The following is a 22,508-nucleotide window of genomic DNA, read 5'->3' as shown; positions in this document are numbered from 1 at the left end:
CACACGGGTGACAATGCTCCGACTCTGGCACGGCGCCGAAATGATGCTGATGTTGATGTGGCTTCACCCTTCCAAGCGCCCGCTGCATTTCTGCTTGGAGGCTGCTACGATCTCTAAGGCTTGTTGAACCACAACGAGACGGCACACGCAGTGGCGCGAGCGCTAACCAGCCGCGCTGCTGCAACCGACCGTCCAACGTGGTGTAGTGCCAAGGACTGCATCACGACGTTCAACGAGTTTACACAGTTCCACCGCCTGGCTCGAATGAATTTCCCACTCCCGCACCCGGGGCTGAGCACGTGATGGCCCGGTCCCGTGTCATCACGTGCAAACTTATTTCGCGACAATATTACCTACCCGCGCATAGCTAGCAGGCTCCAAATTGTACGCAAATGCGATTGCATTGCACTAAAATTTCGCAAAATACCACCAATTTACAGTGGTGTAGGTGCCGCCTTTTTTTGTTTACAAAAACAACCAAGCGCCAGAAGCGGCCATGTATGCCGGAAACACGTCATGGCCGCCATCTTGTTTGTTGATCGTCTGTTTGAAGCTGAACGCATGTTGCTACGGACATGTGATGACAGTTTTCGCGCACCTTGTGCAGAGTGTGGTCTGCGTTTCGGTGAGAAAACTGCAGCAAAAACAAGAAAATCCATGTCCCAGCTACGTGGAATCGTTTATGGCGCTTGAGATGGTGGCTGCTTCATGGAGTGCCACGCATTGGTCCGCGATTGAGCAATTGTCCCTGAATACGCATCCCTTTCTTTGAGAACGCTGGTTTTGGGAGCCACCCGACAGGCATCACATGCGGATTCGGCGCCGGACGTAGATTTGCGCGAAGCGGATGTAATCTCGATCGATTGGCTTGCGGTATACGAGATACAATCACTTCTGCGCTCAGCACCGCACGCATTGGCACCTACGGGCGACAGCGTGCGCTGGGGAAATGCTGCTGCATGCGTGGAGCGCTGTTGCTCTGCGTCCTGTGCCAAGTTAACGCAAAGTCTCGCAAAAGTGATCGCATCTCCGAAGGCGAATGACCGAGAATACTGCTCCACAGCAGCACTACCACTGCTGATCGACGCATGTTGCGCACTTTGTACTGTCGGCAGTGCAGTTCTATATCTTCCAGCAGAGCTTGCCAAAGTAGGCTAACGGATTTTTGACAGTAAAGTTTAGTTCTGCAAGGCATTACCTATCTGTGCGGTCTCATTTCACAACAACAAAATTCTCGCAAGACCGACTTTTTTCGTGTTCCCCGCCGATTTCGTCATTGTGAGGTTCTACTGCATACACATGCAGGCATATGAAAGCCATGAACGCCTGGCAATAAGGTTCACCAGAGTATGATCGTTAGGAACATTGATTTAAACAAAACTTAATCATAGACTTGCTGAAGAAAACATGAAAAATGCATGTTTCACTGCATCACGTGTTGATAAGCAAAATACAGCACAGTAGAAAAACAAAGCAGGGTGCAATCTTCTGCACCAGACAAACAAAATGGTGGCATAGGCTAAAGCCGCGCAGTTCATCTGGAGTGCCAAACATTTCCGTGCACATGAATTGCAACATGCCATCACATGTGTGAACTTGCAGATTTGCAATGAATGAAACCATTTAGAATAGCATTCGATACACATAATGTGCAATAGAGATTTTAGCATACTTCTAAGTGTGCAGTCAACCACATTGGCGAACAAAAAAAGCACTATCTTACGTAACGGTAATCCGTAACATATGGCAAGGCCAGTGTGATAAAGATCTGTTTGCAGACTTGAGAAGAACAAAGCAGTTATACCGGATGAGTACAATATATACAGCACAATAAACAGGAAACTTACAATATGCACTACAGTTACACCTGCCTATAACGAACCTCCATACAACGAATTCCTCGACACTCCGAAGTTTTTCTATTCCCTGCCATCACTCCATAGAAGCACATGTATTTGTGACCTCTGTGTAACAAAGTGGCTGCGAGAGACACCCTGAAAATAACGAATTCCCTCCTATGACCACCTGGTGATTTGACCCTGAATTTTGTTATTTTAGTGCGAGCAGCAGCCGCATGCATCTCTTGTGGTTGCCCTGCCCCCGACGGAGCGTGAAGCGGTGTTATCGCATTTGACGCGCACATAGTAGCCCTGGTGACAGCGAAGCTTCCGCAGAGTGCTGCCGGTGCAGAGAGTGCGAGCGACGACACTTGTCTGTATGTGTCTGCATGCGTGTTGAGGCATCCCCTGTGTCCCTTGAGCTGGCCGGCAACGCGATTCTTGCCGCCGCGACCGTGTCCTTTCTCCTCCCTTCAAATATCCCGCCGCTCGCTCTGAGTATTGTTGCTGCCGCTTGCGGGTTGCCGGTGGCTGAAGCCCCTTGACAATTTCCAGTGGTGCGTCGGCAGCGCCACTCTCTTTGGTAGCTGCAGAAGTCTCTGCACTTCACTTCGTTAACCTGACATCAAGTGACACTGCTGAGAAGAAAAGGACTGTAGCTTTCCATGTCTCATGGTCTCCCTTTGTCTCTTCCTTCGTTTTTGACGCCGTGTACATGTGCGAGCCAGCTCCTGTGTCCACACATCCAGTCATTTCGGTGTATCATTCCAAGGATGAGTGCCTCGACAAAGAAACATAAAATATTGACTCTTGAAGACAAACTGGCCATCTTGGACGCTGTTTCTGGAGGCGAAAAAAAGAAGGCTGTGCAGCGAGAGAGGCCACTGCTGCACGTGCAAGAGGAGTCGGCCTTCGCCTTCACATTCTTATAAGTTCCAAGCATCCCCGTAATTTTTGTCAGTGAGCACACTACCTGTAAACACATAAGGGATTAAAGGAAAATGAAATTTTTTGCAGTTCTTTATGAGATTCTGGGAGTTTAGAGTTTAAGGTGCTAAGACTATATTGTCATTAAAAGAGGCACATGCGAGAATGATTTGTTCCCTGCCTTGTTGTGCAGAGGCGATCACCTTCGAAGAGCCCGACCCGAGTCTGCAGTTGACGCCGACGAATGCGGGTACCACGGGCTCACCACCATTCTTCACGACATCCACGCCTGCGCCAACCGGGTCTGGCTCCGAGAACGGGCCTGTGCTGCCAGCCGACTTCTGCCCGGCTGCAGCAGCAGCGGCGGCGCCGGCGCCATCTTCAGCTGCCACCAACGGTCCGCAGCCGCCTGCGGCAAAGAAAGAAGGTAAAGGGCGGCGTCACCGCGCCATGTCTCTCCTGGACCTGTTTTTTTTCTCTCCGTCCCTGTCGGCCACGAAATCGCCGGCCCCTTCTCCTCCCCCCGTCGCCAACAACATCAACGCCACTGCCACCACCACCACCACCACCGCTGCACATCCTGCTGCTCCCGCCGCGGGTAGGTTCTAACTGTTCCCCCACCTCATTGACATCGGGACTGAAAGGAAAATGCCGGACCTTTGCGCATATACTCTGCACCCAAAAATTCTAGATACGGTTGAACTTTGATAGAAACGAGCACAGATTAACGAGTTATCGGATATATTGAAGTAAATGAAATATGTGCTTATATCGAATATTTGATATAACAATTATGCTTCTTTCGTTTTGCGCGTCGGAGGCGGATTTGTCTTAACGAATTAGTATTTCCCAAGTAATGCTGCGTATCGAGCCTGATGAGCGAATTTTGCTTTGCGGTGCAGCTTCACGGCAATGATCGAGTTGCTGCCATGAAGCTGCACCAAAAGGGAAGGTTTGCGTTGCCGTGAAGCTGCATTGTGCTTCAACAGAGATCAGTTGTGAAAGCTTTGATGATGGAACATGCAAAACAAAGTAATTGTTTCTACAGCTTTGCTTTGTGCCAGCAAGTGTGCTTGCTTGCTTTTATATAGAATAGAACATTGCTTCAAACAGATAGCTTTGCAATTGTACTTTCCTATCGCCCCCTCCCCCCTCCCTTTCTTCTTCAAGGGTTGGTATTGAGCTGTTGGTTGCATGTATGGCAGGAGTATATGCGCAAATATACGGTACGTCATCCACAGGGTTGAGTTTTTAAGCAGCATACAGCTGTTTTCAAGCGGATGACACATTTTCCTTTCATGAAACCTCCACCTCACTGATTTCCACTCAACTTACTTCAACATCCCTGTTCCTTTGTCTCGCCTGCTGCAACACACGTGAGAATTGAACTCCTGTGGGGCTTGCTGCCATGCAAAGGGAACACATGAATACAGTAGAGCGGGCCACAATATTGTTGGAGATCAATTGGCTCCCACTTTTTATCACTTGCAATGGCTTGACATGTGCCATCGCCTTTGCAATCACACACCGTTGTATTCAATACCAGTTGAATCGTGAAGGTCTGTCAAATCCACTAAAACTATTTTGCAGTTATCCATATGGACTTCATTGCAAAAGTTTTAAACTTGCATAAAGTTCTTCTTCACTTCATGACACTTCCTTCTCTCTACTTTTCAGCATGTTGGGCATTTCTATGGTATTCTGATACTGGCAGGTAAACAACTTTCAAGGACTAACTTTACCATGGTTCATGAAAAAAAAAAAAAACATTGGGAAGCTTCACTTGAAGGGCAAAGCATTGAAGGCGATAGTAAGGGTCTATGTTGTGCTGAAGCTTTTTGGACGATGTTCCAACAATGTGTGGGGGCGACTTGCGACACAGCACGTGAGGCAAAGTGCTTATGTACAACAGAAACTACCTCGGCAGCTACGAGGCGTGTCGGAATGTTGGCAGGATGAGGAGGGCTGTCAGCGACGTTGCAGGTGCCGCACCTTAACGATGCATGAGATCAGATGAGATGGAAGGAAAACCGTTGGTGTTTCTAGTTCGAAGTTTGCCGTCTGTTCCGTTCAGACTATTGTACACTACAGTGCGGCATGCACACAGCTGCTGTACAGGAACGCTAGTGTTTGTTCACGCAACACTCATGCCAGTGGCAGAAAGCAGAATGCTGCTCCGGTTTTGTCGCAGAACTGATTGAAAGGAGCATGATAATCCGCCCACTTGGCTTTGTCACTTTTGCGGCCAAGCGTACCGTGTGTCTGTCGTGTCTGTCATGTCTCAGAGAAAAACCTTCTAACCCCCCACGCACAGACTGTGCACAAACTATTGATACTGGGAACAGCAGGACAACTTCATTGCTATTGGCTATTGCAGTAGAGATGTGGCTAGGTTTTTTGCTAGAGTGAGAATGCAGTAGAACCTCATTCATACGTTCTGACAAAAAAAAATATGATAGGAAAGTGTACTGATTGGGGTAACGTACAATCCGAAATAACTAGAAAATTATGAGCCATTCTACACTGTGAAGGTGGATGACCAATGAGGCTGTGCAGCACGCGACAAAGAGGTGACACAGAATTTTGAACAAAGGGGCGAACACATTTATTGACTTGATCAGTTGTCATCGTGATGAAAGGTGCGTGCACACATTTATTTTTATACATTCACATTCATTCGTGTTGTATATTCATTATACACATTCATTGTATACATTTGTGTTTTCATTCTGCGATATATCGAGGCAAAGAATTCGAGACCAGAATCACCGCACCGACTGGCAGTGGGCCGGTATTGTCAGCGCATTTGCAGAGGGAGGGGCAGTACGGGAACATTGGCATGACGAGTGCCATCGGAGCCAGCTGTGGATGACGACGACGACGACAATGACGAAGGCACGAGCAGTGGTACGAGTGTGGGAGGCAGTACGGGAACGCTGGCATGTGTTAAGTGGGAATGGACCCAGCCGTACCTGAAAGGAAAAGTTGAATTGATATGGACACTGGCTCACTCTGGGCTGGAGGGCAACGAGCTTGCCCACCAGTTTGCCCGAGAGATGGAACACTGGGTAGAGGAAGGTAAGCCACAGTCCATAATTAGTTATAGAGACATTACGAATCATTACAAGACGGAGAGGCGCCGTTACCCTGATCCTCACGAATCGCTTAGCAGAGAACAGCAAGCAATCTAAAGGCAGATACAGGCAGGATCCTTCCTGCACCCTTACCTTCAAAACAAGGTGTACCGGAAAGGTACGAGGAGGATTGTACTTTTTGCAAAACTCAGTTAGGCACGCTCCAACACGTCATTGGAGTATGCGATTTCGTCAAGGCGATCCCCCCCACCTCTTAACCCCATCCCTCATCCGTCCTTACTGAGCGATGGGAGACCTTGCTAACCAGCACCACCCTGGATTAGTTGTGTTGTTTCCTTATTGCGCAAACAGCGATCAGAAATCCTAACAAAAGCGTATCTGGCAGGCGATGCCAGATGCCCATCACGATGCCTGCATCAGTGAATGGTGGCGTGTTTGGGCTATCACCTACTAAAAGCATGCAGTACACTTCCAACGGCACTACACCCCATGCACTGTGACACAGATAGGTGAAAATGCTTATTGCAATAGGGTTGGTGGCGATAGCTGTGGATGGGGTGTGCAACTACCCGGGAGGAGATTTGCTGGTACCGGAATGAGAAACAGATGCTGTGCCGGCATTTTCATGTGCAATGAGTCGGCGAGTATTGCGGGGAAGCTGCCACGGCGTGTGGCTGCTATTGATAACGTGCATGTCTCACGCATTTTCTTGTTTACATGGGATTTATTGGCTGGAAAACATATCATAAGATCACTGGTGATGCAGTGAACGTTAGTGCCGAAAGATCGTGTTTTCTGGGAATGTATGAACTGGTAAAAAAATAAACATAACTAAATTCAGCCATTTTTTGTGTTCTGAATTGTGAATGTTGGCTCTGGGAAATCGGTGCGTAATGGGAACGTATCAACGAGGTTCTACTATAATCGCTACTATACACCATGACTCAGACTTAGCTTAACTCTTAGAGTGCCTGCGTAACTAAGACATTACTGCTGCTTTTTCACTGGTGGAAATTTTGGTCAAGCAGTTCAAGAAAAGCCTTGACTAATATCTAGGAATTTGGAAGGAGCGATTTGCAAGGCAACCCTAGTTTATCTCAAGGGACCATTTGGTTGTTTTCTTTTTCTTTTCAGTCATTATTACTTTGCACCCTGACTTGGCTGTTTTGACTCTTTTGTTTTAGCAACTAGGTGCGTTTCTCTATTCGTTGATGTTTGCTGCAAAATACCCCTTGCATAGTGGCAAGCCCTGTGAACGTTCATATCTCACATCCCTGCCTTAACCTGCCCGTTCATTCTTTTCTTTTTCTTTGCCAATCAGTTATTCAAAATTTCCTCTTCACTTTTTTTCTGCCACCACCAAGTATAGTTGAAGTCACTTTACCTCACTGATTTTTTTAGTTTTATAGCACTTGCTGATTATTTTGGCACTTATTATTATTATTACACGTCATTGTGAAGTTGAAGCGAGTTTTTTATGGCCTTTGTGCTGCTGGTACTAGCGCTTAAGATATAATAAGATGTAAGATGAAACAAGTCACGGTACAAGAACATTTGGCAGTAGGAGGCTGAAGCTGAACCTCGTTCAGTCTCGTTAATCTAACCTGAAGCTTAATCTGATTCCATTTTGTAAAGAAATGCTCATTGTATACACTGCTCATCTAATTTCACTCAGGTGCCACTGCTTCAATAAAAAATTGCTCAAGGTTGGCACCTTTTAACCTTTTACTGTTTTATCAGTATCACCAGCAAAAAGATCGCAAAGAACAGTTGTCTTTCTGCATGAAGTCAGTGTAGTTGCATTGTGCATATGTAATATTTGTTTGTCGCTGGTAAAATTGATGAGATTACAGTAATGAAGCAAATTTAACTTGTGTGTGAAAGAGGCAGGATAATTTTTTTCCCCCCACACTACCATTGTAGCATGCTGCACTGTCATTGCAGCTGAGTTTCCACGATTCATAATGGACATACTACATAACACTAATGTGAGGAATCAAGAAAATGAAAAGAAGAAGCCTTCTTTTTCCTGTGTCCTCATTTTTTTTTTACACACATCATTTTCATTACGACGCAGTACCATCTCACCTTTTCACCGCTCTCAGATGTTTATGCTCCTACTGACATTTTGACTTGCCTCTTTTGTTTCTTGCATGGTCCTGTACCCATCTTTGTTGTGCCCGTATATATATATATATATATATATATATATATATATATATATATATATATATATATTATTTCCTAAGAGTAGCAAGGACAGATGTGCAGGTGTTATGTAACGAGTACCCTGTACTGATACTGCTTGGTTCAAAAGTTTATTAGCCATAATGGTTGAGGGGGAAGCACTTTGCTTGTGGCCTCCACTTGAGACATCCATTCTGTGTATTGCATGCATCTAGTAACAAAGGGTATCTCAATAAACATTTTATCCTATTAGTAACACAACATTCCCAGACTGCTTCTTGTAGAAGAGTAAAAATTGGCAGATTTTGCAATTTTGTTTCTGAACTCTCTTGAGTTGAAGGGCTAAGTGCTAATTGTATGTTCAGCTCTAGGGCTTTTTTGTGTGTTTTGCGTATTTGTAGAGCCTGACATAGATTGTGTACGTTGTTAATGTCTGCCCAGCTTTAGTGATCAACTTAGTGAGCAGTTTTCCGGACAGTGACGCTATGCTTAATGGCCAGCATGATATTGCAGCATGAATAGGCCACGAGGAGATTGCTTATTTTTTATCACTGAATAATTTCTGTAGTTACATAGGGCTGTAAGCTTTTGTCCCTAATAGCTTATTCTGCCGACAATTCTTGCTAGTAAACATGTTGAACTTGAAGTATAATGTAGCTACTTTCTCAGCAGCACCTTGAAACTTTTTCCCAACCATAAGGATATATTGGGTTCTGTGTAATATATATATATTTTTTTCGTTTACAGGAAAACTGCATGAAATACAAGTTTATATGGCAGACAGAACTGTTGTAAGCAAAAGTGTGAATATTGTTTGGTAGAAACAGAGCTGGTCACACAAATGACAAGGTTAAGACATGCCTGAAATATGAAATATAAATTTCTCTGTAAAAATGTATGAAACAGTTGAAGCAGGGGGTAGTCTGCAATGAATACAATTTAGCAGGAAGGCAGTTTCAGATGTCGTTTGTGCACAGAGATTAACGAATAAAAGGAGCAATTTGTGCAGTGAAAAGTGCATTCAACCTAATGCTGGAAAATTTTTAGTTTCTGTTCAGCTACTAATCTAAAACCATGCACTCTGATAGTTGGCAACAGAATAACCAGTTGCAAGTTTAGTGCCTGTCTTTCTGTCTGATCTTTCCTTTAACTGGTATTCCCTTTTCTGAATTTTTGCGCTACAAAAATCATGTCTTACCGTGCATAATGAGTTAGGAAAAGACAGAAACAATAGAAAATTAACTCCACAAATGCCAAAGTTTGCGTGAGCTTGCAATACACATTAGACTGTCATATTTCTGTCATGTCAGAGAGCCCATTACCATTGTTAATTCAGTTATTTACCACATAACAACTTGTTGCTTGTCTCCTTTTTTTTTTCTGTCTTTTAGGCCTGTTTATTTTTGTGGTGTGTTTTGTTTCAGTGCTTGTGTGTGCATTCATCTGTGCCATTGTCATGCATGGAAATTCACTGGCTGTGTTAAAAGGAACACCGTGTTTACTTCCTTTCTTCCTACGTTTTGTTTCCCCTTATTTTGTTCCTTTCCCGGGTGGGCTGTTTGTATGTTCGTTGTTTCCGCTGTCTTTCTGTTGCACTACTTTGATGTGCTTGGTTGGTTTTTCATGCCTCACTTCCTGTTGTCTGGTTTTCTGCCCACTAGTATGTCAACAGAACTTCAGTGTGCCTTTACATTCATGTTTGCAGCAGACTGCTCGTTATTTTTTTCTCCCAACCCCCCCTGTTGAGCAGCGTGCAAACACGCAGACACGCCGCTAAGCCTGGCTGGCTTCTCGCTGGCTGCATTGTTTCAGCTTCGGTTGCTGCGCCGCCTGTTTTACATTTTTTGGCTTTGGCTTTGGCTTGGCTTCTCGCTCAGCCAAGCCGCAGGTGGTGAAGGCACTTTTTTAGAGCAAGATTGGGAGAAGTTCCGTTGAGTGAGTGGGCCCAGACTTTTACAGGCCCTTGTGCCTGTGCTTTTTTCTTTGAATTAGTCTATGTTTTGCAACTTAGGGAGTGCAGAGAAGAAATTAATTGAATGTGATGTTGCAACACTTAATAATTTGGATAATTAATTCACCACATTACGTTAGGCTTGGCACTAGGCATATTTTAGAACGGTATAAAGAAAAAGTTCCTGGGAGTGAACTGCCTAGACATTTACAGGCCTTTGTGCCTCTGTTTCTTCTTCTACTTAGTCTTTGTATTGTAGCTTAGTACAGAGAAAGTGTTAATTTTACATGATGTTGCAGGATTTAAAAATGATAAGTCACTGCAGTGGCTTTAGGCTTAGTACAAGGCATATTTTAGAGCAAAATTGTGAAAGAGTTCCTAGGAGTGAGGGGCTTAAACATCTACAGGCCCTTTTGCCTATGTCTTTTCTTTAACTTAGTGTTTGTTTTGCACAGTGAGCACCGAGTGGAAATTAATTCAACGTGATGCCACTTATTTAATATTTATAATTTAGTCACTGCCCTCACTTTAGGCTTAGCACCCACAGGCACAGGATGCGCCTGGTGTTAATGTTCAGTTTCCCCGTTAACAGTGCAAATCTTTCGAACTTGAGTTCTTAATCCTGTTCACTAATGATTTTAATGCAAATTGCAACAACTCTGCTGATAAGGATAGGTGTTACGTACATGTTGTGAACAGAGCGTTCACTTAGCCATTTGTTTGTATGAGGCTTAATAAAATCGCGCGTGTCAAAGCAGGCACGATAGGCATTACACAAGGTGAGCCTCAGCAGTGGAAGTGGGCAGGGCTGCTTTTACTTCTTATTTCGGATTTGTGTTGCTTTCGAGGCCATTAGAGATACTGGTCAATGAACAGGCCCTCCGGCGCAAAAGAAGCAGCAACAACCGCAAGGGAGCAACGGAGCATCTTGTGCCGGCACTGTTGAGGAAACGGCCAAATGTGACACCAAAGTGTACCGGTGGTCTCTCTTTCCCCCTCAGGCGCAGGAGTCGATGCCAACGGCAGCCAAGCCAACTCCACAGCTGCTCCCAAGAGAGAGTCACTTGCCCGAACCTCGCTGCGATCATCTAAATGTAATGTCCATAATTTAGCTTCCCCCAATTCTCTTAATCCTCGTATGGTAGCAGTAGCAATGCGTTGTAGAAAAGAGACTTTAAGAAGGCAGGGATGACATACCACTGAAACTGTTGCCGCTGGTATGGCAAGGCGCAGAAACTATCGCAACGTAGCTGATGTAAGCGTGGCTTAGCAGGGCAGGAAAAAAAAGCGGTAGCAGTGATGGCTAAGGTCAGTGCAAGTGAAAAGCAAAGCAAACTCTGGCTGCATCAGGTTCACAATGCTCTTCCTGTCAACTGTGTTGGCAGCTGGCCTTTGTGCAATTCTGTTTCCCAGGTAGGCAAGACTCATTCAGTCGCAGTAGTTCTTCATGGGTGCCTGTATTTGCAGGTTAAGCTAATGCTCATTGTATGCTCAGGTCATAATGTTTATTCAGACATTGCCTGTGGTGTTCGCTGCTGTCGACTGCAAATTGGGATGGAGATTGGCATGCACACAATAAAGTACAAAATGTGCCACTATGAATGGGTAGATAGCAAGTAAATGAATATGGAAACGTGATTGAAACCAGTTTAAAATGAACACTCTCATCTTCCTTCCAAATTTAGTGACCCATTGGTACTACTATTCACATTTTGTTTGGCTACGCTGCAACAGGGTTGGCTGTACCTCAGCAGCTGTCGCTGATAAAAAGAAAACAAAGACAGCATCTTACAGGCTGTTTTTGTAGAGGGGGCTAAAACATTGTGACAGACTCAACATTGGTTGCCAGATGCACCTTCAACTTGCCCTGAGTCTTCTGAGAACGACATCGATTTGCAAACCCATTTCCTGGCATTCTCACGTGTTACAGTGCCGCTCCATCACTTTTGCCTTTGGGTAATTGTAAGGAAGTGTACAGTCCCCACTGTGCAAGCAGTGTTCTTGCATTTCGGGTTTGATGTATGACCCATTAGCTCTTGTTGGCAGTACAAACCTGCTAGGTCTGCTAGAGACGTTGCGATTGTTTCTGCATTTTTGTCACTTGATGCAACATTATCAGTCTCTTCTCTCTTCACAAAACATTAAAACATTTTTTTTTTCTTTGAGCGATGACATCTGCTCCCTGCCACGCACCCTCCGTCCTTTGGAAGCACCCCACGCCACTCGCCTCCTTCACCTAACACGCAAACGCTTTTGACTAACCCGAAAAGCTCCTCTGCATGCCTTATTGGAATGGGAACGTGCAATGTTGGTCTCTCTGGCCTATCTGGCAAAGCGCACGATGAACCATTAACTGCTTTAGCCAGCAAGGCCGGTCACTTCAGAAGTTCACGGAACACACTGTTGGAGTAAGTAATTTTGTGTGCTATCTGAAGTTCGCCGGTTTTTAAAGATGTCCACTAAGGATGTCTGCATTCACTACAATTCGATGCACTCTGACTCCTCAGGAAAAGGAATAGTTTCAGCTCGCACACAAGTTCAAACTGTCAGAGCTGAACAACTTTGCCAGCACTAAAATTAAAGCAATTTATTAACTTAATTATGAACTTTAAAGTTATCGTGAACTAACGTCTTCTATGGGTTCACTTGCACACAGTAATTGTAAGAACATCTGAAAAACTGTAAGCCATGCTTCAACTGAATAGTAAGATATGGCATGTGCATTATGCAATAATTTTACTGTATGGAAGTGATGGATGCAGATGTGAATGGTTTATTGGGTGAACTTGTGCCCTAGAATTATAGTAAGAGCTAGAAGCACTCGTGTATGGTGCATTGCGTGCATTTTAAACAACTCCAGGTGTTCAAAATTAATCCGGAGTCCCTCACTATGGTGTACCTCATAATAAGATCGTGGCTTTGGCACATAAAATTCTGGAATTTAATTTTTAGTAGTAAGAGCTAGGCAGGTGATGGCGGCAATAGTGTCAGTACCCTGGTTGGTAGATTGGATGGTGCTGCTATCAATCAGCCTCTTGCTTACAGGGTGCTGTTGTAGATTCTGGACCAAACCAGTGGTGATTTCAACAATCCTAGGATTTGCACTCTGCGTCTTATGTGTTTGTTAACAATGGGCTGGGAGAGCTACAATAGTTGCAATGTAATAGCACTCCAATATGTCCACCACCATGAGTATTCCTGCACAAGGACTACATAGTGATCTAGGAGGCAGAGCAGTAAAACATAGATGGCACAGCAAAAGCTAAAAATTAAAACAAGTCGCATGGAAGTATGCGCAGTGCTGTAGGGGATCTAAAGAAAGCGTTGCTCTCTAGACAAGCTGTAAATGTAGGGCTGCACAGTTCTGGTTAAACATATAACTAAGTTGCAGTCTAGGTAAAAAGTTTTCAGTGCCACCATGCACATAACTCGACCTAGTTTCAGGCTGTGTACCAGAGCGCTCGTGCAAGTTTCATTGCTGCAATGCCTTATACTTTTTCATATGAGGGACAGGGCTGCTTGCACTGAAGGGGAATGAGAGATAAGGTGTAATATAGTAAGCAGCATTTTTAAAGTGCGTAGTGCATTTAGAAAGTTTCATGACAGTGATGTTGCAAAAGCTGTGATAATGCTTCCAAGATGTGCCACTTACAGAGTGGCATTTGTTTGTCAACGACTACAGCTTACAGTTTGGTGAGCTTATAGTTAGGATGTTTTTTTTTTTTTGCAAACAAAGCACCAGAGCAGCATTTGTCATAATTGCTTGAATATTTTCGTGAAGTTGCCAAGAACTCGCCAATCAGGATGCTAACCAGAATAAAGCTGAAATGTGTAATATATATATATATATATATATTATTTGCTATAAACAAGCGAGAAGAACCAAGAAAACTGAGTAGCTCAATTTATTCTTAGTAACAACCAAATGGCTTCTGTTGGCTTCATTTGTTTATCCACTATAAGTGCATTTCTTGCTCTAAACAAACATAAAATCAGCTAGATATCAGCTAGAATCAGCTAGCCAGTCCAGTTTAGTGGCTGATCTTCTTTATTTATTCATTTTCAGTACCCTAAGGGCCTTAGTGGGCTTTACATAGGGGGGAATTCGACTGAATGCATATATGCAATTTCAAAACAATAAAACCCTACTAATGGAATACTAACAAAGAACAGGGTTTCAATAAAAAGTAAAACAGACAGTGTGTGCTTGCAAACTAGCTTTAAAATTTTTAGCAGTAGCAAAGACTGCAAGTGGGCCAATCTGATAGCAGGATGACTGTTATGCCTATTGTAGCACCTTTGTACCTGTGTTCACAAATAATAGCTGCTTTATTTTTTAATAGACTTAGAAAAGGGCCTGTCAGCCACAGAAATTTGTTCGAAGTTGCATAACTGAACATCTAAAAATCCCAACAATGAATCATTTTAACGTTTAAAACAGTGTCTAGCCATTGGCCTTATACACTTGATGCAGCTTCATAATGTAAAGTTCAAGAAGGAAGGCATGAGAACAAAGGATGGATTCTGTTCTGTTCTTGTTCTGCCCTTGTTTGGATTTTTCCTGCACTGCAACAATTTTGTTCGGTTTGGCCAGCTTGGCCAGATATTAATTTTCACTTTATCTTTCTAGTTTACTTCATTGAGTATGAAATACCAATCAGTTGCATGGCAGCATACAGTTACATTGCAAGTACGAATGTCTTAATATACTCATTTGCCAAATGAACGCAATAGCAGCAGTTGAGGAGCCTTATGATAGGGCTTACTGTCGGAACACGAGCTAGACAGTTGTTAAAACTTTGACTTCCTTAGTATTTGAAAGCTACCCTAGTTACTTTGTCATGTTAATGTCATTGGCTATCATGTGAACTTGTAGGCATTTTATATGTTGCTATGGCATTAGTACCAGTTGTTACGGTATCCACTGAAGCAGCAAGTTTAGAACAGTGTCTGTGCCATCATATCACCACTTAGGTTTTCTTTTTTTGTTTTTTAATGCTGCTCTTGCAGTCTGCATTTACATGAGATTAGATCTGTCAGTTCAAATAAGTGCTCTGATAATCAAAATGAGTATGAAGTCATGATTCCTAAGCAGCTTGTTATTGTAATATTAGAGTGATTTTTTTCTTTTTCTTTTTTGGAGATAATGTGCACATTTTCCATGTTACAAACACATACATGCATTCCAAATGCACCTCACACCTCGCCTCATTTTTTCTTTATACTGGTGTTTTCCCACCACTAATGTTTTCTCATATTTGTTAACACTTTCCTCTTACCACTATTCGTTAATAGTATGGCATAGTTTGATAGTGTACCACTAGGTAAATTGGAGCATAAAGAATGAAAATGAGTAAAAGGTGTTGCTGCACAACCAAACTATAAGATGCTGTACTGTAATTAACCATAACCATGCCAAGACTAGTGTTACACCAGTGTCACACATATACACTGGTGTATGGCGTGATGTAAAGGTGCATTTCTCTTTTATGATTACTTTTTTGCATTTAAACTTCAGTGTAAGTTTTATCACACTTATAAGTTTGTCAATACATACTAGCACCTGCCCTTGCAGGTCAGGTTATTGAAAAATGGTTCATCCCTTCTGACCTGCTTTTGTTTCTGTCAACACAAAAAGCTTGTGCTTTTTGCACTAGGTGCACGGTAGTGAAGAAGCATTTCATGAATGGTGGTGGCAGTGCTTTTTTGGTTCATAAATGCTTGGTTGCTGAGGTGATGGTGCTTCTTGCCATCTGGCATAGCTGACATGTAGATGCTAAATTGCTTCTTCCCTTTTACCTCAACTCTTTTTCTTGTCATCACTTCACATCGCCACCCACCTCACCATCCTTTTTTTGCACCCTTTCACCATCTCTTGCATCACGCTTTTATTTTTTCACCCTTTGGGAGCAGCAGCAGTGGCAGCAGAAGCAGCGCGCCGGCGGTCACGGCGGTGGCAGTGGTGGTGACTCATCGCTTTTCTGTTATTCTCTTTTTTTTCTTTGAAATGTTCTTTTTTAGAAAAACAGTAAGAGAATCAGCAGATGGGTGAATGTGACAGTGGTGATGTGCTTTCAAGCCATGTTCTCCTCAGTTTGCACTCGCGGAATAAAAACTAAATATCTGTCAGCATTTCAAGACGTGCTGGTACCAGTACTTTTCCACTTCTGGTACTGGGATATTGTCAGTGTTGGTACTAGCAGAAAACTTCAGCATTGTTCAAGCGGCAACTGGAAGTGCAGCCTTATTGTGTAGTCATTGCTAGAGGGTATGTGCTGGTATCAGCATCTCTGCACTGTTGGTATTGTAATCTAACTGGTCTTGGCACCAGAATTTTTACACATGCTGGTACCAGTGCCTGCACTGCCGGTACCAGCAAGAAACTAGTTTTGTACATGTGGCCAGTGGAAGCAGCACTACTGTCTTTGTGCTCATAGATATTCGAGCATTTGTGCTATGGTGTAGTCATTGGTACAGCACAGAATGAGTCATTGAGGGCAGGGCATTATTACCTCTCATGAGATATTTGATGCTTTGACAAAGCATTTAAGTAGATATTACACTGAAGCAAGGTGGGTGGAAGGGATTGCCATTGTTATCAGTTGGCTATCCTTGGCGTTTATGTTTGAATTTCTTGGGAAAGAAAGGAAAAGCAAGTAACATTGGCTTAGATAATTTTACATTTCTTTTACAGAATGAATTGGTACCAGCTTGCCCTTGCCACTACTTCCTTTACTGTACCTTTTGCGACAGTGCTGTGAAAGTGACTTCTACCTCAGCTAGTTGATTATCTGCTGGGCAATAGGATTACTGTACAAGCTGTTAAAAGCAGAATGGGCTGTGCTGGATAATGTTGCTGACTAGCAAAATGAATGGTTACTGTGATAATTTACTTCTACCAACACACGAAGGAAGTGTCCAGCTGTTATGCAGTCATATTTGTACTGTATCTCTCACATTGCCTTGCGATTTTTCTACATTATGGTGACATGATGAGATGTCATTACATGGGCAACATTCTTAGTAAATATATTAAATTCTGGGGACATTTGAAATTGAGACTTGATTTATTAATAAAGTGCTACTGCTTAAATAATAGGCACATGGGCTATGACAGTGGTCAGCCATGCTTTGCTGTGTTTCTTTCAGTAGTCAGAAGGAGAGTTTGGCTTGCAAACATATCACCATTTTTTTTTTTTGAATATGCAGTTTTTTTTATGTGTGAGATTGAATTGATTCTTTAACAGAGGACTTCTGGTTCAACCCCAGTGAAGTTCTTCACCAAATACTGAAGCATACAAATGCTAAAGCCAGTGCTTCTTTTTATCCCTGTTAAGTTTTTCTCAGACAGTTTGATTACTTCTCACAGCTACGCTGGGGTTTAATTAGGGAAAGTTAACTGTGGTGGATGTAGTCTTCATGCGGCTATGAATGCATTTTTAATATTTTCTAAAGCAACATTCCCAGCATTGCAGACATTTAGTGTTTGGATTTTGATTCTGTAATAGTTGTCAGATTTGTTTTTAACAGTACCAAAACATTTACTGTAGCATTTCATACAGATAAGTAATAATCTGGCATGTTGAAATAGTGTCAGTGATGCATTGTTGCTTTTCCAGTCAATATTTGATAGCTGTCATTCATGCAGTAATAATTTAACCTTCTGCAACATCTAGATGTGCTTGAAGGAGTTGCAGAGAGAGGGCCCTTCGTTTTTGGTCAGAACCCAGTGTTTTTCATGCTTACATCCCATACAAGTTCTTTTAGGGTCAGCTTATGCATGCCTACATCTCTAATACTGAGGCAGCAAATGTTTGTAAACTCAGTAATGCCTGAAAATGAAAACTACGTCTCTAATGTTCATGGATAGCTTATACGTCGGAAAGGGACAATTTTATATTCTGAATCCATGCATAACCATTCACGGCAAGCGAGAAATGGAAGTTAGCAGCAGGCTAACATCTTTTTAACTTGCGCTGGCATGTGTAGCCCGCACTATTGGTACCAGCAGTTAGTCAACTGACAAGCCATTATTGCAGTCTTAATTCACTGCAGTGTGATAGCAAGCCATGTGACATTTACAGTATGTAATGCACTTTTTTTTCCATTATGTTAATTACAGCAAGAGTGCATCCAAATTTAAGCATGGCGTTAGAAATTCAAAAGAAACATAAACCTATCTTAATCATGGGACTGTGTACAGCTTTTCTGACGCCTGAATTTCTAAAACTAAAAGACCAAAAATGGAGGTCTACCTCCATAATGCATGCAACTTAATCTAATTTGTGCAAAAAGATGATATTGTGTTGCATGCACAGTTGTCCTGCGGACTACAGCATAACTGACCCAGAACAACGTAATTAATTATGTCACTAGTGCCTACATGAGTGTTAGCGCAGGTTTCAATATGTATCACATTGTACTGGTTGGTTAAAGAGGCAGGCCTTGTATACATTATAAATATTTTTTAGTATGCATAAGAGTACGCAATGCTTGTGTTTGCTTTTAATCTACAGCCGCTAGCTATATTGTAGTGAGTAGTTCTACCGTGCTTTGCACTGGTGCGTGCTGTATCTGTAAGCAGTGTCCGTTGTCACGTCCTGTCCTGTTCAGCTTAAGTATGCCCACAACAACCACGAAATACGTATTCCACTGGAGGTAGTGCCACTATGAGTTTAGAAGCTGTGTGTTTGTTTTGTGCAATACGTATATAGTAAAAGCCGAGCATACATGGAAGTGTCCAGAAACTTAAAGGACCTATTTGACTCAAGTGTAACATGTAGAGATACTGTATACATTTAGCACTAAAGACTTTAATTCGGTGCGTCAAAAGCAGGAATAAATACATAATGTGCCAAAACCAATAATGCAACTGCGGTTGCAGCATGCACGTAGAGGCATGTCCGCTGTTGTTGTGGATTCAAAGAAAGCAGGAACACTCAGTTTGGTGCTACTTAGGATAAGCAAGAGGGACAGTGTTCGGGAACTTGCTCATTCAAATTCAGAAACAGTAAATGCAGAACACAGGTGCAGTGAGATATAACATCTTGAAAGCCCTTTGTTCTGCACTGAACTGGATCGCTCTAGTGACAACCATTGTCACTGCTATGTTGGCGTATTGGAGTAGTAGCAGGAACTGTAAAGCAGCGTAGGGGACGTGGTCAGAAAGGAGGACATAAGCACTCACACAAATGCAAACTAACCAATTCACTTCATTTGCTTGTATGACATTGTTAGTCAGTGCCACTTTGTATTCATACGTCTTCCCTCCTGTCCACATCTTTTGCACAGCTTTACTGTTCCTAATGTCGAACCAGCTAGCTCACATGCTTCCATTCTTGTAGCAGCAGGCACATTTTCTGGCTCTGGGTTTCAGTGTGCAATCTTCAGACAAAGGAAATAACCTTGATGCACTTTCAATATTGAAATAAAATAGTTTAGAACGAAAAGAAAACCAGCGGAACTACACTCAAGCATCTTGGCTTAATCGTTTTGTAGGCTTAAGAAAAGAGAAGCTGTTTTTTTTTTTTCAGCTTCATTTGCCATTGCAAAAGAGAGGAACAGGATGTGTGATGGTGTTGTTCTTGGTGGGCAACTGGGTCGGCAGGGTTCTTGAGGACCAAGTGGGAGCGGCAAAAAGAGAAACGCAAGCGCAAGAAGGAGATGTCTTCCAAGGACGCATCGACCACGAGCGGAGAGGCGTGAGTGTCGGACTTGTTTTTTTTTTTTTCGCTTACGTTCCTAGTTTTTTTCCCTCTTCTTTCTTTCTTCCTGCATGGCTGGCTTTGCATTGCTCTGTGTGCGTCACCTCTCTTATTGTAGAAGGGAAAGAAGTACTAACTTGTAGATGAACCTGAGGCACACGTCTATTCAAGCTAAAGACAGGATTTTGTGACTGTGTTTGTGTGGAATTAGGCACCCCTTTTGTTTTTACACACAGTGATCTGTATCTTTCTGAAAATGGCCATCATAGACAAGGGAGTGCTTAGGTTTGCAGGGTGCTTAATATCGAAGGGATACAATAAAATGTGGTAAATTGTTTTACAGTTGTGCGTAGTCTTCAAAGAATACAAACCTTAAGTGTGTGAGGGCCACCTTTATCTGTACCAGCGATGGCTAAGTTTGTCCATTAGTAAATGTCACTACAGAATTTGTGCATGTGAAAATTGGTGAATGTGTGACTGTCACTAGTGTTGGCCATGACATGCACCCTCTCAATGTCTTAGTATCAGTTCGTAGAACAGTTCATAAACAGGTCTTTCTAAAAGCAATGTGTGACAGTTGTTGTTGTACTGTTTGCTAAGTTCTCAAGGCTGCTTGATTTCCCTATTGCGTTGCCTTGCTTTTTTTTTCTTGGTGCATTTCAACTTTAAATTTGGTCATGTACCTCTTGCTCTAGTTTACTAGTGACAAGTTTTATGGTGAATAGCTGGCAAGGGTTCATTACAGTAGAATGTCAGTGATACGATCATGCCTGATATGAATTTCGGGATGGTAAGAATTTTTAAGAAGTCCTGGCGCAGGTCCATTAGCTGAAAACATGCTAAATTTTGAATGTTTTGAACTGCTTTTTGAGCCACGCCGTATATGTACAAAGAATTGAGCTGCTGTGTGATATCCGGTGGAGCTGGCAAGGAGGTCCCGATGTGCCGGTAGCACCAGACACTGACTCTTGTCGGGCTCGCAGAGCGGCTGCGCCGATGTGCTGGCTGCATCACTATTGCCAGAGTGACAACCTACGTCACACTGCCTTTACTTCACCAACGTGCATCCCCTCTGTCCCCTCAAAAAAGAAAGGAGGAAAAAATACTTGTGCTCTGTGTAGTATCACGCAACTTGCTGGCTGTTTTTCAAACACCTTGCATGTTTATCAAAAACCGGCAATCACACACAACCCAGTCTTGTTGTGTCAGCAAGGTCAGTGGCATTCGCTTCCATGGGTAGCTTTACTTCCGTTGTCTTCGGTGCCTGATGACAATTCGAAACTTTGCTACCTTTGCACCTGTCAGATGCACGATACAAAGTAGCATTGCCACTGCAAAGGAAAGCACTCAGATTCCCTTGCACAAATTGTGTACTTATCACCGTGAGGCAGCAGCTAGAATGCAGCAATGAAATAAACTCAAGGTAATCAGATAACCAGGCAGGTCTTGAAATGTCGGCCTTCGAACATGCGGAGTGCGCAGCTTGCTGCTGCCGAAATGTGCTCGAAACAAGCGTGCCAGTGATTCAAATTCGTGCCAGCCAATAGGAGTGCTCCTTGCATGCCAAGTGACTGCAGTGACAAATTGCAATGCCAGTTTTCCCTTTTCGCGCTGGCTTTTGTAGCTTTTATATCTGCATGGAGAAATACAGCGCTGTGGCTACCGGAATTTTCCTTGTTGTGTTTACGGCGATACCAAAATGGCAGCTCTTGGAAAGCCGTGCTCACGCTATCAGCGGTGTGATAGGACCTCCAGAAGCTTGATTTTCTTCCCGATTTCAAAAACACCACACTAAAAATGTGCGGGTTTCTCAAATTCTGCTGCGCATTTGTTCCAAATATTTCGCTATAAGATAAAGGAAGGCCTTAGGACTGCAGAAGAATAAATAAGTGAAAAAATCTGAAATTTTGAGCAAGTCAGCGACTTCATTGCCGCGCCCCCCCTTACCTTTTAGATTTTTAAAAACATTCTTGGGTGATACGAATTTTGGGGGTTATCAATTTTTGCACTGTCCTGAGAGGCTTGTATCATGGAGGTTCCACTGTAGATGGTTTTCAGTTTCTCTTATAATTATGTGCTTAACTCACATCGCAAAGTGCCTCGTGTTAGTGATCGGCATAGCTCTCATATTGGGAAGTCGTTATCTTGCAGGCGTGTAATGCCTGTGAAATTATTTGCCAAATTTGCTTGCACTTGGAGCTGCTGTTATGAGCATTCATGAAATACTTTGACAAAGTAGGTAAGAGAACTAACCGGGGTTCTGAGTCATAGCTTACTGTGGAAGCACTGCATTTTTTGGCTCCTCTGAGCAATTGGACAGGATTGGGTTTTGGTAGGTGTAGCACGAGCTTGAGTGCATTCTGCACTAAATTGCACATTGTTGCACCAGGTCTAACACAGCTGTACATTCTGTGTCCGATTTTGTTAAGTGCTAACACATGTTAAAAAATGAACTGTGGACCCGTATAGCTGCTTTAACACTTTACCACTTGAGAAGTATGTGTAATGAGAAGTAGGTTGAACTTGCAAAATCTCTACACTTTCCACAAGGCAGTCGTTTTTCAGTAAGGGTCTTTTCACCTTGCACAGCTCAAGGATTATCTTTCACCATTTTTGTAATATGTGTTTTTTGTAGCACCTCACTTTTGCTCATGTCTAAGATGGTGTTGGTCTGTTTGGTGTGCGCGCAAAAGCTAACTGCACCCCTTGTGTAAGTTTTGCCACTTGACAGCTGTGTGTGCTCACATGCGCCTGCTCCGTGTTCACTAACACTGCTTGTTGTGCCAGCTTCGTTTATGTAGTGCTG

The 22,508-nt window shown here is 43.1% G+C and overlaps 1 protein-coding gene across 7 annotated transcripts in view; it reads left to right on the top strand.

Moving 5' to 3' along the window:
• LOC142560196 (F-BAR domain only protein 2) overlaps positions 1 to 22,508 on the top strand; it is an 84,838-nt gene that overhangs the window by 39,552 nt on the left and 22,778 nt on the right. For 4 of the 7 annotated variants that reach the window (XM_075672118.1, XM_075672113.1, XM_075672114.1 and 1 more), the window contains exons 6-8: positions 2,959 to 3,192; positions 11,000 to 11,092; positions 19,606 to 19,699. In XM_075672118.1, the coding sequence (XP_075528233.1) occupies positions 2,959 to 3,192; positions 11,000 to 11,092; positions 19,606 to 19,699 (421 nt within the window). The remainder of the gene's footprint in view (positions 1 to 2,958; positions 3,193 to 10,999; positions 11,093 to 19,605; positions 19,700 to 22,508) is intronic. The other 3 variants (XM_075672116.1, XM_075672115.1, XM_075672119.1) reach the window with 1 other exon arrangement.

The sequence above is a fragment of the Dermacentor variabilis genome, chromosome 10, assembly GCF_050947875.1.
Source record: "Dermacentor variabilis isolate Ectoservices chromosome 10, ASM5094787v1, whole genome shotgun sequence".
NCBI lineage: Eukaryota > Metazoa > Arthropoda > Arachnida > Ixodida > Ixodidae > Dermacentor > Dermacentor variabilis.
The sequence above is the reverse complement of the archived record's forward strand: the minus strand, read 5'-3'. Positions and strand labels throughout refer to the sequence as shown.